The 15,082-nt window shown below is 46.2% G+C and overlaps 1 protein-coding gene across 1 annotated transcript; it reads right to left on the reverse strand.

Annotated features, from left to right (window-relative positions):
* Positions 1–1,878: 1,878 nt before the first annotated feature.
* Positions 1,879–14,797, reverse strand: Gcm1 (glial cells missing transcription factor 1). Its single transcript, XM_041679352.1, has 5 exons — positions 14,723–14,797; positions 6,615–6,867; positions 5,575–5,687; positions 4,581–4,709; positions 1,879–2,619 (listed from the first exon to the last, which is right to left on the reverse strand). Exons 1-5 carry the CDS (start codon positions 14,795–14,797, stop codon positions 1,879–1,881), a joined length of 1,311 nt encoding a protein of 436 aa, XP_041535286.1.
* Between the last annotated feature and the right edge of the window lie 285 nt (positions 14,798–15,082).

Genomic DNA, 15,082 nt, shown 5'->3' on the forward strand with positions numbered 1-15,082 from the left:
ACCCAGTGATTCTTTCTTTTTTTTTTCTTTCGGTGCAATTAGAACCTTCTAGGTATAGGAACTCCGTCAGGCCCATAGCCTCGGTGATATTCAATAGGGCCTCACCACAAGGTCTTTGTAAGCAGCTGTAGATGTCAAATAAACTGTGTCTTGTCTGCAAAGTACATTGTTTCCCGGAAGAGAGTGCACACACAGACTCGCCTCAATGTGTTGAGCTACGCACTATGACTTTTGCACTCTTCTTTACATCTGGTATACTTCAACAGTTTCTTATCACATGCGTTGTGTGTGTTTGTGCACATCGGTGTGAGGGCGACAAGCACACGCGGGAGTTAGAGAATATGACTTCACACATACACATCATAATATAGAAAACAATATATTTTTTATATTATGTATAATAATATTCACATGTATATCTAGAAAAGGGCATTACTCTGTGGGGGAGACAAGAAAAAGCTTTTAGTATTGCAGAGGACCAGAGGAACAAGAGACATCATTTAATTTGGATTCTTGTATCATACACATTAACTATGAATCAAATGGCAAAGACCATTTTGAAAACACTTGCTTATGGCAAAGTTAATTCTAGATTTTGGGCTGCCTTTTCTGGACGGTACTTCAGCAGAGCCTGGGGACTGGCCAGCTGATGAAGGAACAGAAACCCCTAAGTTTAGCAGCTTGGGTTTGGAGTAGCGAGGCTAAAGCCCCATTTGGCTCTACATGCTAAACCATGGAGCCATGCCTCCTAGCCTCCACGAAGAATGTTCTAAGTTTGTTTGAGACAGGTTCTCTCTCACTGTGTAGTCTGGGCTGACCTCAAGCTCACGATCTTTCTGCCTCAGTCTCCTAAATACTGGGATAGCAGGTGTTCACTGCCATGCCCACCAAAGCTTTGCTAAGAATTTGTTGCTGGGGGTTGAACCCAGGGCCATTGACATGCTAAGCAAGCTTTGGTCTGTTGAGTCCCAGCGCAGCCCTTCACAAAGACTTTTCATCAAGAACTTCTCCTGACACTGAGATACAACAAAGGATAGGAAAGAACAGGGCAGAAACTCCGACCTTGTGGAAGCAGAAGTCACTGAGAAGAGAAAAGGGAAAGGAGATGTGGATTCCATTCTCCTTCCGCATCCGCTTGTTTTCTGTTCTTTATAAACAGAAGGCGGTCAAGCCTCTTGTTTTGTCAAGTCACAAATCTAGAAAACATGTTTTTGGTTTTTTTTAAATAAAACTAAACAAAGTATTAAATACTTTTTGGTAAAATGTTCAACTCCACACCTCCACAGGTCTTCTGTCTTCTTTCTGTTCCTTCATTTTTGGCTTCCAAAAAGGCGTAGACGAAATGCTAAGCTGACGCATGCCTGCCATAGTAGGACTCTCCAGACAGCCCCACTGAGATGCTGAGTTTCCAGAGCTTGGACAGGGGCACCAGAGAGCATTTTGTCCCACAACACAAGAGTTTCTTTTTCCCTTTTCTTTTTTTCCTCTCTCTCTCACTCTCTCTCTCTCTCTCTCTCTTTTTTTTTTTTTTTTTGGAGGGGAGCTAGGTGGGTGGGTTCTGAGACAGGGTCTCTCTACACAGCGTTGGCTGTCCTGGAACTCACTAGGTAGACTAGGGTGGCCTTGAACTCCCAGAGATCCAACTGCTTCTGCCTCCTGAGTTTCTGGGATTATTCCTGGCACGAGTGAGTTTCTATTCCTGACTACGGGTAAAGGCACTAGCATTGACGAGGTGAAGAGAGGAAGACTGCAAACAAAAGCCTTGTCTACTGCTTATTGTGAGTCCGACACTCCTCTGAGGCTATGCTTCGAAACCCATTCTCGAAGGACATTTTTCCAGCCCTGTACCATATCAGAATGAGGGGAGGGAGGGCTGAGTCATCTTAAGGGGCAGAGGTTGAGAAACATTTCGTTGTTGAAGTGATCCAAGCCCGTGCATGCCATCTCTTCATCAAAATCCCACTTGCTGCTCTTGCTGGGCAGTGAGTATTGCTGCTGAGGCTGAGAGCCGTAGGTGAGCAGGAAGGGGTCCTGCTGAGGGGAGTGGTACGAGAGGGAGGGCGCGTAGCCGCTGAAATCCATAGGTACTTTCTCTTCGTAAGGTTCAACGCCTGGGTTGGACCACAGCGGATGGCAAGCAGTTTGCACTGCAGTTGCTTCCAGCGGAATCTGCTGGGGAAAGTGCTCCAGAGAGTTCTGGGAGGGGAAGAAGTCGCAGGGCCAGCTGGTCACAGGCAGAGGATAGCTGGGATAGCACGCGTCATCGCTGGGATTTCTCCCGAAGGTAGCATTTTTACTCCAGGCTTGCAGATCGTCGTAATCCGTGTAGACCCCGGGGACAGCAGACTGAAACTGATCTTCACTGCCGTAGATCCTACTGCTGGGGAATTTGCACTTCTCATAGAGCGGAGTGGGGTCCAAGGTGGAAGCTGGATCTTCCAGCTCAGTGGTTCCCCCCAAACTGTAGCTCTTGGGGAAGGATAGGCAATCATTCAGGGAGTTCTGCTGGGGAGTGTTAGCTATTAAAGATGTACTGTAACTGCTGGGCAGTTGGACGCCTTCCTGGAATGACCAAGTTAAAGGTAAACTTCCCTGACTTGGTATTTCACCAGGAAGAGCCTGGAAAGGGAAATGAACACTCACATTAATAAGTTAAGCGAATCCACATGGCTACCCCAGGCTCCCCTGAGTTATTCTGCAAATATCCCTCGATAAGATCACCTTCATTCCTGGCATACTACGACCATAGGCACAGCCTCTCCACAGCTTCTGGGAACCGGCGAGAGGAGAGGGAGATTGACTCCTATGCCAGTTTACAACTTCCTAACCTGTGAGGACCCCGGTGCACTCTGGGGACTCATTCGCTCTTTAATGTGCTTCAGATAGCAGATAGCTAACTGCCTTTTTGCAACATTTATAGGAGGTTATCTAAAAAACAAACAACACACACACAGAAACCCCAAACAAAACAGCCCTGCAGGTTCCCAGAGTTGTTGCTAGTCCTGGTACAGCTCTCAGGGCCATCAGTCTGGCCCACATCCACCTCTTCCTTTTCCATCTCTCCCACTGGGCCAGTGCCTAGTGTGAGAGATCATGGTATTGTTGAGCTTAATTTTTAAAGGTTTTTTGTTGTTGTTGTTTTTGTTTTTCGAGACAGGGTTTCTCTGTGGTTTTGGAGCCTGTCCTGGAACCAGCTCTTGTAGGCCAGGCTGGTCTCGAACTCACAGAGATCCGCCTGCCTCTGCCTCCCAAGTGCTGGGATTAAAGGCATGCACCACCACCGCCCGGCTGTTGAGCTTAATTGGTTTTCTCCTTTAGAGGCTTTTCTCTGAGCTCATAGAAACTACACAGAATAGAATATAAACCGGTCAGCACGAATTTCTTTATGTAGATGGAGTAACTATATTAGCCCTGAGAAGAAGAAGCTGCTAGGTCTCTCTTACATGGTTCATTATGTAAACTCTCCCCTCAAAGAGGATAGTCTGAATGGAGGAGAGAAAGATTCTGTCCAAGTAAAGCGTCAGAGATGCACCGGGACTGAGATGAAGGGCGAGAGCCAGTCGTGTGGATTTGGGTGCTCAGGTCCTGTGTCACAGAGTAAATCATGATTCCTTCTAGATAAGGTACCCTTAAAGCTCTCCAAGTGAGAATTGGCACTGTATAAAACAGACAAACCTGCTCTGCTGTGAAGCCCTTGCAGCACTGGGCTTTTTGACACAGGCCACGCTCGCCTCTACGGCTGGAGGGGGCCATCATTTGCAGAAACTTCTTTTTATCTTCCCCCTTTTATAAAAACAGAGTCTCACTATATAGTCCAGGCTGGACTCCGACTCTGCATCCTGACTGCTGGTATATCTCTGTCCCCAGAGCTGGGATCACACTAGAGAACATCCAGCTTAACAGCAGTCTGATTATTTAGATTAACAATTCTCAAACTGTGGGCTGTGACCCCTTGCGTGTTGCGTATCAGATGTCCTGCATCTCAGGTATTTGCATTATGATTCATAACAGTAGTAAAAATTAGAGGTATGAAGTAGCAATGAAAATAACTTTGTGCTCATTACAGCATGAGGAGCTGTATTAAAGAGTCACAGCATTAGGAAGGTTGAGAACCACTGACTTAGAGGAAACTGCTCAGACACATTCAGGGCCCTGTGGCCGTAGACCATCTGATTATTTTGACAAGCTAAGAAAACCATCTGTTCTAGGGATATGGAAACATGAAAACAGAAACTCCAAAAGCATAAGGCTGATAACATTTTGTGGAGATTATTTAGATCAATTCTGATTTTATTGGAACTAAAATATAGAGTTGCCAAATATAGGTTAGATACTGATTCAAGCTCCTTTTTAAAACTTATGATGAGTCTATGACCATACTGAATATTTGCAAGCCTGTTTCAAATGTGGTGAAAAAGGTATCTCAGATTTAGTTTGTCCAGTGGATGCTTGCTTATAGATAGGCCAGATAGAAGAATGTCGGCTGCTTTCATTGGTCAGTAAAAGACCGGGGCCATCTACCAAGCCCATTGCAGGGGTGAGGCCTCCATGCATGGGTGAGCACATTTAGGGCAGCTGACCTTAGTTTCCGGGCTCCCCTTCATCCGCAAGGAGCCAGAGGCGGATGCCATGTGCACCTTCTTCATTGCTCTTCTCGCCTCTGCTTCTAGCTTGGTCTCTGGCTTGGGATGGTCATGTTCTCCTTTTGACTGGAGAGAAAGGCAAAATAGTAGAAATGAAACAAAACTTAGTAACGGGATTGCACTTCACAGGACGTAGCTTTTGTTCTCCGTCCTGTTCTCTCCTTGGTGTTAGCAAGGCCACCTGCTCAGGCAGAACTCTTCCCAAGCCCACTGAGCTCATGCCTGCCTCCTGTCCTGTGAGGTCTCTTCCTAGGTCTGTCTCCTAGGCTGTCCTCGTAGTGTCTGCTAGTCATGCTCATCTTCTGCCACTTAATCTTTGGTGCAATGCTTACATACGTACCGCTATTACCTCTCCAGTTGACAGAGTAAGAAACTAGTGAGACCTAGAGAAAGGCTGCCATCTAGATAACCTCTCTTAGTGGCGCTGGATTTCCACAGCCAAGCTGGGAGTGAAACATTCAGCCCTTGCTTGAGCTGGCATTAACTGGCTGGTAGCTGACGTTCAGCTGCCGTGGTAACAGCCGAGTCACAGCTTGGGAGAGCTGATTTGTCAGCCCTCCATGGGCACTCTGATGCCAGAGCCCACTCCTCACCTGTCTACATCCGGGCCCCACTAGCGTTCCTTACAAACCCTGCAGAAAGCCCAGGTTTCCGGGAGGAATCAACTTGTTTCTGTGGGCAGCGCTAGTGGCTGAGTCAGCTGGGGCTGCGGAAGGCCACGAGCTGAAAGCTAGGCTTCCTCTCTCAGGGGTGGAGGCACTCAGCCTTCCTGGGTTTCCAGGGCTCCACCTCTGGTGAAGTAGGGCGCGTGGGCATTTGCTCTCCCAGAGGGTGGGCACAGTCTCATAGACCTCTACACCCCCAATCACTGATAAACATGGTAGACACCTGGCACTTGGAAGAGAAGTCGAGTAAATAACTCAAATCCAACCTGGAAAAATATGAAGCGACCGTCGTGCCTCCAGAAGTTGGTGACCGGAAAGCCCCCGTGGCCGCGGCAGGGAATGAGCTTCAGAGGACCATTGCAGTTGGGACAGCACTTCCCTAGAAGAAGCGTAGAAGGCAGCTGACTGGACCACCCGGGCTGAGTCTGGGCTGCCCTGCTGGCTTTCAGTGTTGGTTCCAGGACAGTGGAGAGGAACCTCCCCGCACTGTCCCTGCTGCTCCCCTCGGCTGGATCTAACCCGTGATCAGCATTCTCTCTACCAACGGCCAGCTGGGCTCACACACGGATACACTCAACAGCTGCCTGACCGGTGCGATTATTTTAAAGGTCAAAGCACTCCAAAGAACAAAAGTTCCCCCTATTTATTTCCTAATATTAAGTATTCTTTCTAGAGAAAAAGTATTTTATTTCATGATTAGTAATTCAGATTTAAGGGGCAAAGCCACAAGGGAGAGAAAGAACACCATCAATAAATTTCCACTCGGTTGTAAATGATTGAGAGGAAGTTTGGAACACACACTGGGAAAGAACACGAAGTAACTTGAGGTATAACTTGTGGGTTAGGCACAGGAAGACTGGGAGCATCTATTTCACAATCCAGTGAGTATGATATAGAGAAGGGAGAGCAAGCATCTCCGTGGTAACAAGGGCACAAATCTAAACGGGCAAAACTGAGTTTATAAATTCAGTTGTGCCACTCCCAAAGACTGGGTTCACTGAGCTCTCCCAGGGGACTCAGGGGCCATGTAGCAAGTCTGTGAACCAATTTCTCCTGAACTTTCCGTGAGCCGACCTCTCTCCCAAGCAATGGGGGCCTTCATGAGGGGGCTCTGCACACGGGAGGCCTTGCAGGCAGAGATGGGGGGGGGTGATGGGTGCCTCCTACTTAGTGCTCCATCAGAATGCCTGGCCTGTCACCTAACTCCAGTGGGAGGGCTGACTGGGCCCCTGGGACATGTCCACCCTGGCTGGAGCATCTACACAGACTCCCTGCCTCCTGCTGCTGCCCCCCACGCCTCACTCACTCTGCTGCTTCTGCCTGGCTTTGTCACAGATGGCGGGTCTCAGGTAGATCTTGCGGCCCTCCTCGGTGGAGCAGTCCCGGCTGCACACCACCACGCCCAGGCAGGACTTCTTGAGGATGCGGGAATTGTGGTTGTTGGTGTTCCGCATGGCCCAGCTGCTCAAGTGGCGCTGGGCGTTCCTGTCCTCTGAGCTGTAGATGTGTTTCACGTAGGAGTCCGGCCACTCCTGGAACCAGTCAGTCTTTTTCACGTTCTGATGGAAACACAAAGATTCTGTTTACGGTTTTGTCCAGAAAACCCACTCGTCCACCGCTGTAGAGTTAATAGATGTAAAAGATATCTGGGCTGGAACCAGAGGCCATTGGAAGAGCCTTACCTGATTTTAATCCTGGTGGTGAAATCTGGGAACACTAACAGTTTATTCCCACCTTCCCAGTGCTGTGACCCCTTAATACAGTTCCTCGTGTTGTGATGACCCCCAACCATAAAATTAGTATTATTATAATTAAAATTATTGCTACTTCATAACTATACTTTTGCTGCTGTCCTGAATCGTAGCATATCTGTGCCTTTTGAGGGTCTTAGGTGACCCCTGTGAAAGGGTCATTCGATCCCTAGAGGGGTCGTGACCCGAAGGTTGGGAACCTCTGGCAGCACAATGGTGGCAAAGCGTCTGCTGTGTCTATCAAGCGGTTGGTCTCTTGCAGCAAGATGAGCTAGAACTTAGCCCTTCTGAATCCTGCTGTTTCTCCAGTCCTTGGTGACAACAGTCATGGCCACTTCTCAGTGAGAATTTTGCGGGTGGAGTAGTCTCGCCGTGCTCTTTTCTAATGACTACAGAGAGCACAGTGGGATAATGACTGGCTGCCATGCTGGGAGTCTCAGTGGCCAGGCTGGCAATGCAGAGCTCTGGTTCGGAGAGCTCTGGAAGCTCACGGTTCCCTCCATGGGCAGTTTCCTTGTTATCCTCTACTCCCAGACACGCAGAGGACTCCGGCTGAGCCTGTGTGCTTCCCTGCACTGCCTTATTTCCTGCATGTGAACATCTAACTGGACTCTGTTGTGCAAGGTCAGAGCTGTGGCTCAGGGGGTCTCGAGTTCTGATTCGGCAAGAGAAGCAGCTCTGGCAGCAGTGGGTGGTGGTGGCCACTCAGGTATTGCAAAGCAGCTGTGGTGGCAGCTCTCATGCTAAATTTTGAAGCACAATATAATTACCCTAAAAAGAGGTCCCTAGAGCATAAGTCGCTTTGTTTGCTGTTCTGTTCCTGCATGTGTAAAATATGGACGATGAGACTCTCCTACTGCAGGAGTTCTGAGGATTAAATATCATGCATATAAAATACTAGTCACAACCTCTAGCAAGCTGTAGGCTGGAAACAAACATAGTTGCTGGGTGTGGCTCATTTTGCCACGTCCCACAATTGTGACTGATGTTGCATGTGAGAGATCCTGCCTAGCTTCTAGAAGGAGAATCATCCTAGGTTGACTCTGCCCATCATCATGACTCTCAGAGACCTGGCACAGAAATAAGAACAGTTTTCATTTTGACTATTCTTCAAGGTCATGGTAGAAGACTCTGGGAAAACCAGAAAAAGAAATCAAGCTACCAACTCTTTGCTTTCCCTACAAGAACATACAACACAGAATGTAAGTAAGCTAAGCCAAGGAACGTCTGAAGAGAAACGAAGGCAAACACCAGTGCCGGGATGTGTGAGCAATCCCCTGGGTTAACCTGCTGTCCTAGAGGAAGGGGTTCAATAAATCAAGGCCTGTGTTGCCGGAGGCACCCCTTGAGGCCCATAGGGCAGCTACAGTACCTCTCTATTGGTAAGCACAGCCAGAGAAGCTGAGCCCGACTATCTGCTCCTTCGTGGGGACTATGGCCTTGATGTGGTTCAGGGTCCGCGTGAGAAGCCCTCTATAACCTCAACACCTGCCATCTTTTTTTTTCTTTTTCCTTCTGACTAAAAGTGTAATCGGTGCTTCCAGCTTTCCATCTCAGAAAAGCATAGCAGAGTATGTTAGTTCACTTTTAAAAGATTTATTTTAGCTTTTGATTATGCATTTGTGTGGAGAGTGGTGTGTGCACGTGAGTGCCGGCACCCAGTATGGGTGCTGGGAACGGAACCTAAATCCTCTGCAAGAGCACTGAGCACTCTTGATTAACCTCTGAGGCATCTCTCCAGCACTAAGTATTTTACTTTTGAAATAATCAAAATGCAGATTAATATACTAAAATATATATTTGCCTTTAATCATTTTAACTATAAAGAATTGGTGGACTTGATTTTTATTATCCTTTAATGCACACAGGTATCAAGATGAAGAGAGACAGGGGGTCAGATACTTAGAGGAAAGCAGGGATTTCTGTGCAAATGCCCCCCACACCCACTCCCGCAAAGGTCAGAACTACAGAGCCATGAGCCAGGAGAAGTGAAATGTATCCACGAGAGCCCTCTCACGCTCTGACCAAAGCAAAAACTTCATGTGTGCGAGGAGGAGGTGACTCTCAACGCCTTTGAAGCTATTTCTTCCCAAATGGCACCCCTGAAACCCTAGTTTTCTACTTCCCTTAGTGAGGCAGTAGTATGAAGGGAGGGTCTACTAGAGGGAAGCATTAGCCCACAAAGCTCTTCTCTTGGCTGTTGTTTATTTATTCTATAGTTTGCCTGGACCGTCAGTGGAATGTTTGGCAACTTTTTATATTAAAATTGAGACTATGGTGGATCCATCTGGATCCAAACGTTCAAGAATCAGAAGAGTGTGAGGAGGGCATTTCTGAAAGTCCATATAATTCGCCACCAGGGACATAAAGTTTTAAAACTGAGAACACTGATTCTTAACCTTGCTAGCAATTCCAAGAAAAATGCTCTCTCCTTTTTAGAACCTTTGTTAATTTAATTTCTAACTTTTCATAAAACGCTTTCTTCTTTTTAGACACTTTGTTTACTTTAATTTCTAACTTTTCATGAGTAACTCTTTGTTTTTGCTCTTGGTTAAGAAGTTTATAATTGAAAGGGAACATCTTTAAGTTTTTCAACCTGTCACATCTAACAAATCTATATTTTATCATCTCGGGAAGCATCATTAGGAATTTAATTGATATTCCTATGACGTCTCAATACTTCTTTACAAAAAAATTTAATCCTATAATTTACTCAGTACCTCTTAGCCGTATGAGAACACAAGGACACTCTTTATATGACCTTTGTTTTAATTTAATTTAGTCATTTGGAGTTTTAATAGGCTATTGTAAAAATTATTTATTACTATTATATAAAACTAATAAAATCAAAATATTCATATTATGAGTAAGGTGAGATGGATTTCACCTATAATTCTAGCAGCTGAAAGGCAGAGTCCTAAGGGTTGTTTCCAGGCCAAGGCCAGCCTGGGCTACAGTAAGAGACTATTTCGAAAAACAAAAGAAAGAAGAAAAGAAAAAACAAAACCAAAAATTTCACATCCGGTTATTACATTAAATTCATTTTCATTCTTATTATAGTCTACTCTTGTATAAAGCAATTGTCTTCCAGCATAAATAACTTATTATGCATTACTCCTTTATATTAGTATTGCCAAATAGAACAAGAACCTCTCTCTCTCTCTCTCTCTCTCTCTCTCTCTCACACACACACACACACACACACACACACACACACACCACACTAACAAGGGCCCATCTAGCCCGAGTTAGTTTTAGACTCACTATGTAGCAAAGGCGGGCCTTTTCCTAGGGTTATGGAAATACAACACAATACTCATACCCAGCTTTTCAAACACCTTAAGAGAATCAGTTAAAGAAAAAAATTATATGTTACTAAAAACAAAACAAAATGTCAGGTGTGGTGGCACACACCTTTAATCCTAGCATCAAAAAGGCAGAGGTAGACAGAGCTCTATGAGTTCAAGTCCATCCTGGTCTACATAGCAAGTTCCAGGCCAGCTAAGGTTACATAGTAAAACCCTGTAACAACAGCAACAGTAACAAAAGAAAACAAAACAGACTCTCACTTTGACCCTACAGATAACTTTTTGAAGTGAATTTGCCTCTTCTAGGTCAACTATAGATGGATGGAATTCTAACTGCTTCAACAAAGGTCTTTGCATCAGGAATTGCTAGCAATCCTGCTATTTCCCACCTGAGGAGAGAAGTTCCATATTGCTAGGTCAAGTTCCAGCTTTCACACTCTCTTTCACTTCCAACTCCTCTCTTTTCCCTTCCCTTCCACGCTCCTACCTCTCAAGCAAAGGACGTGTGATGGGCAAGAGCCCAGCATCACAGATGCAGGAATGCCCCCACTGCCATTGCACCGGAAGCTCAGGGTGGTAGAACCTCAGACCCAACAACAAGGTCTCCTCAGGTAACCATGGGTGTCCATGTAGTCCCAGGAGAGCTTGGGGTCAAGTAGGAGGCAGACAGAGAGGGTGAAGTTACGAGTGTCTGTGTGAGAGACAACCTGCCATAGCCATGAAAGACAATAGTAATTGATGAAGAATGCAGAATTGGGTTTGCCCGTTGCCTCTTCAGTGCCTCCGCACCTCTGATTGCTTGTGATTACATGCAGGCACCAGGCTCTACAGAGAGTTCAGACAGCCACACTTTGGGGCTTATCCTCTGCGAAGGCAGAAGGAATTTTGCTGACTAAAATTTTGGTCCAGCCATGAACTAATTGGAGCTACAGCCCCTTGATACGCGACCCCTCTGTTATAAAGAATGCTGTCTCTGTGAATTCAAGCCTTGGAACTGGGTTGATGGTACAGCCCAGTGGTAGCCTGGAGCCCTGTGTTTGCCCGCAGTCCTACAGATCAAAACGGAATTAGTTAGGCATCATGAAACTTGAAATCTCATCGAGGGCAAAAGCAAAAGGGTCTTGAATTTGTAGCTACCGTGAGCTACATAATGAATTCAAGTCCAGCCTGGGTTACACAGTGAGCTCTAGCCTCAAAACAAACAGACAATCAAAATAACAACAGGAACAACAAAACCACCACCAAAAAAACAGCCAGATTGGAAGCCTTCATGTTGTTTTGGCCATGGGTTTGACTGGCAACTGCCCAGTACTTGGCAATAAAGTGATTGAGGTCTCTGTGGTGTTTCTAGAACAACCCTTCTTCAGCTCAGGAAAGCCAGTGAGAAGAGTGGGCTATCTATGCCTTGTGAAATGAATGCTGTTTAACAGAAAAGGGCATTGAGTGTCTCCCCAATTTTCAGTCAAAAAGGAAAATAAACGTTACAGTTTTGTCTCTCAGCTGCCACAGTCTGTGGGACAAGTGTAAGACTCCCTGGGACCATGTAATACACATTCTGAGTGAAAGCAAGACAAGACCAACACCGGACATTTGCTGCTTGGGCTCTACAGTGATTAATTTTGCAGGTGCAAATGTAATTTAAGGGGAATAGAACAGGAAAGCGCAACCGGCGTAGTACGCTGTCCTGGAATAAGACTTCCATCCATGATAGTGTAGTCAAGAGCCTGTGCTTCTGGGCTGACACCACAGAATGTGGTGAATGTCTTGAGAGAAATAGGAAGCTGGGCATGTGGGCACACAGCAGTAATCCACCACTCAGGAGGCAGAAGACACCAGTTCAAGACTAGCCCAGTCTATGACATGAAGTCCAGACTAGCTAGGCAAAGCTACACAGTTCCAATTAGCTGGGAGACTGAGGCAGGAGGCTTTCTATGAGTTCAAGGCCAACCTAAGCTACAAAGGGAATTCTAGCCCACTCCAGAGTGAGATCCTGTCTCAACAGCCTGAATAAATAGGACTGGAGAGATGGTTCAATGGTTAAAAATTCTTGTTGCTCTTCCAGAGGAAATGTGTTCAATTCCCAGTACCTACTTGGCTCACTACTGACTGTATCTCTAGTTCCAGAGAATCCACTGACTTCTCTTAGCCTCCGAGGGCACCAGGTATGTACATAGTGCACAGATATACACACGGAAGGAAGGAAGGAAAAAACGCAAATAAACAAGAACAAACAAATAAATGAAACCACTCACCGGGCCCAGACCAACAGTTCTAGAATCCCTGGCAATCAGAATCAATAGGTACAGAAGAGATCACTGCATGCTGCAGCATTTTCAGGAGGAAAAGGGATTTGAGGAGAGGCAGCTAATTCTCAGAGGCCCTACAAGTAGAGAGAGATACAGCTGGAACTCAAATCCAGGGCTGTTGTCTCCAGATCCTCAGTTTCTCATTGAATACCCTCTGCCTTTAGATTGTTCTGAAACACACAAGCCCAATTGCTGAAAGCTTTCTGAGATCTTTCATTTTTCACCTTAACTGGTTGTAGATATGATTTCGTAGTTCGAATCAAGCCAGATTTGCATGGGGTCGTGTCTATTCAGACTGAAAGATGTTTGTACTTTTTTTTTTTTTTTAGTTTTTCGAGACAGGGTTTCTCTGTAGCTTTGGAGCCTGTCCTGGCACTAGCTCTTGTAGACCAGGCTGGCCTAGAACTCACAGAGATCCGCCTGCCTCTGCCTCCCGAGTGCTGGGATTAAAGGCGTGCGCCACCACTGCCCAGCTTGATGTTTGTACTTTTAATTACTGCCCTGAGTTTTACAAGCCGAATAGCTTTTTCCTAAGCAACCTTTCACTTGTTCAGTAACTGCAGAGGGTCTGTTTCCAGAGCAAGAGTACACATGTTTACCATGGGCTTTCCTGTGCAGTGGCCTAAGGAGTCAAGAATGCTATGGAAATTCATGCTGGAACAAGAGCTTTGGGGCCCGGAGTGTCCCTCCAGGGAAATTGTTCTTTCTCTTTGTTTACAGAGCTGATGAAGGATATGAATCCTCCATCCGGGAAAATTGTATGCTTTTTTTTTTCTTTTTAAGATCAGCCTCAGACTTGTGGTGATTTTCCCGTCTCTGCCTCCTGTGTGGTGGGGTTATAGGCATACACCAGCACATCTGGAAAAAACGCTTGTGAGGACACAGGGCTGCCCTGCCTGCCTGCCAAGTTCTTCCATATCTGCTGACCTCAGCTGTACATACTATCTTCAGCTCACATTCTCAGGGTACAAACATGAAATTAAAAATAGGGAGAAATATGGGCCACTGAGCCAACAGCAATTCAAATTGACTCTAAAGTTCCCTAAAATAGCTATTGCAATTGCAGTACAAATCAGGAGCAACTCCCATTGCAAGTCTGGAAAATGGATGTTTGCCTGGCTTAGCGATGGCTTATTTGCCCCCTTGAATGAATGGGCTTATTTTCTGTCTTTTAGTTTTCTCCACATCCACCAAAGGAGATCTTAAGGGAGGAGTTTAGAGAAAACAAAGACACAAAAACAAGTGTCCATTAGAGTGAGAACCCAGAAAAGTCATGAGCTGAGACCAGAATCCCCAGCCCTCCTCCCTGTTTGCTCCCCAGGATCAGACAGACATTTGGGAGTAGTGGACTCCGGGCTTAGAGTTTGTGGTCACAATGTTCAATCAAAGTATCTTTAAATACCAAGAAGAGAGGACAAGATAGTCAGGAATGATAAACATGGTCTTAATTAATGCTTTCCACCAAATTAGAATTCAAAGATCAGTTGCTAGCCGGGCCTGTGATCCCAGCTCTTGGGAGGCAGAAACAAGAGGATTGTGAGTTCAAGGCAAATTTGAGTTCCTTTGGGGTATTTAATGCTAACTTAGGCAGCTGAGTAAGGCCCAGTCTCTCTCTCTTTTTCTCCCTCTCTGTCCTGGGTAGAGTAGAAACCACCCATGAGCCATTCCCTCAAGACTGCCTATGTTGCCCCAAGGGCACCACTGCTCAGAAATTCCAGCTCCAGGGTTAACTGTTTAAAGTTCTACAGCAAAGAGGTGCTATGGGGTCTTATGTGTCACTATAAGTCAGACCCCTGGCAAATACTGTGAACTGAGAGCGAGCCAGCTTCAACAGGGAGAAAACGGTGCTTTCTTTATTTAGGTTTATTCTTGGGGTGTCTAGAAAAGAGGGAGGTACCCAGATTCTAGGCCTTACATCTCCCCTTGAAGAGGGGTTGAAGCTCTGAAGTTGTTTCCCAGCTAGGACCTCACAGGTTCCCTTCTAGAACCTGGCAGGTTAATTGCCAGCCAACAGAGCCACACGCCAGGGGCAGTCCTGCAGGGACATACCTGTGGCAGTTTCATGTCATTTATGTCCCAGCTCAGTATCTCTTTGTCTTCAGGATCAAAGTCGTCCGGTTCCATGATAAGGTCGGGTCACCACAGGCTTCCCTCTGCTCAGCTTCTCAGAGACGTGCTAGAAAGCTCTCGCTCTTGAAACTGTGTCTGGCCACGCAAGCAGCCCAGGGGCTTGTTCTCCAAAGCTAAGAAAAGAGACGATAGCAACGCTGATGATTTAAAAGATTAAAAACTGTGAAGCCAGATGTGTGGTGGTTCGTACCCCAGAGCCTGAGGCAGAAGATTGCCATGAGTTCAGGGCCAGCCTGAGTTACAGTGGGAGACTGTGTCAAAGGAGGGCGGTGGTGGCTG

The sequence above is a fragment of the Microtus oregoni genome, unplaced genomic scaffold (assembly GCF_018167655.1).
Source record: "Microtus oregoni isolate MIOR12 unplaced genomic scaffold, Mior012 000032F_ref0000030, whole genome shotgun sequence".
Taxonomy (NCBI): Eukaryota; Metazoa; Chordata; class Mammalia; order Rodentia; family Cricetidae; genus Microtus; species Microtus oregoni.

Excerpts from the sequence above, each read along its gene's own strand:
- Gcm1 (XM_041679352.1), bottom strand. The coding sequence starts at position 14,797 with ATGGAACCGGACGACTTTGATCCTGAAGACAAAGAGATACTGAGCTGG. Across the intron at positions 6,868-14,722 it reads ATGACATGAAACTGCCACAG|AACGTGAAAAAGACTGACTG; the intron begins GTATGTCCCTGC and ends TGTTTCCATCAG. Across the intron at positions 5,688-6,614 it reads AGCCAGGCAGAAGCAGCAGA|GGAAGTGCTGTCCCAACTGC; the intron begins GTGAGTGAGGCG and ends CGCTTCTTCTAG.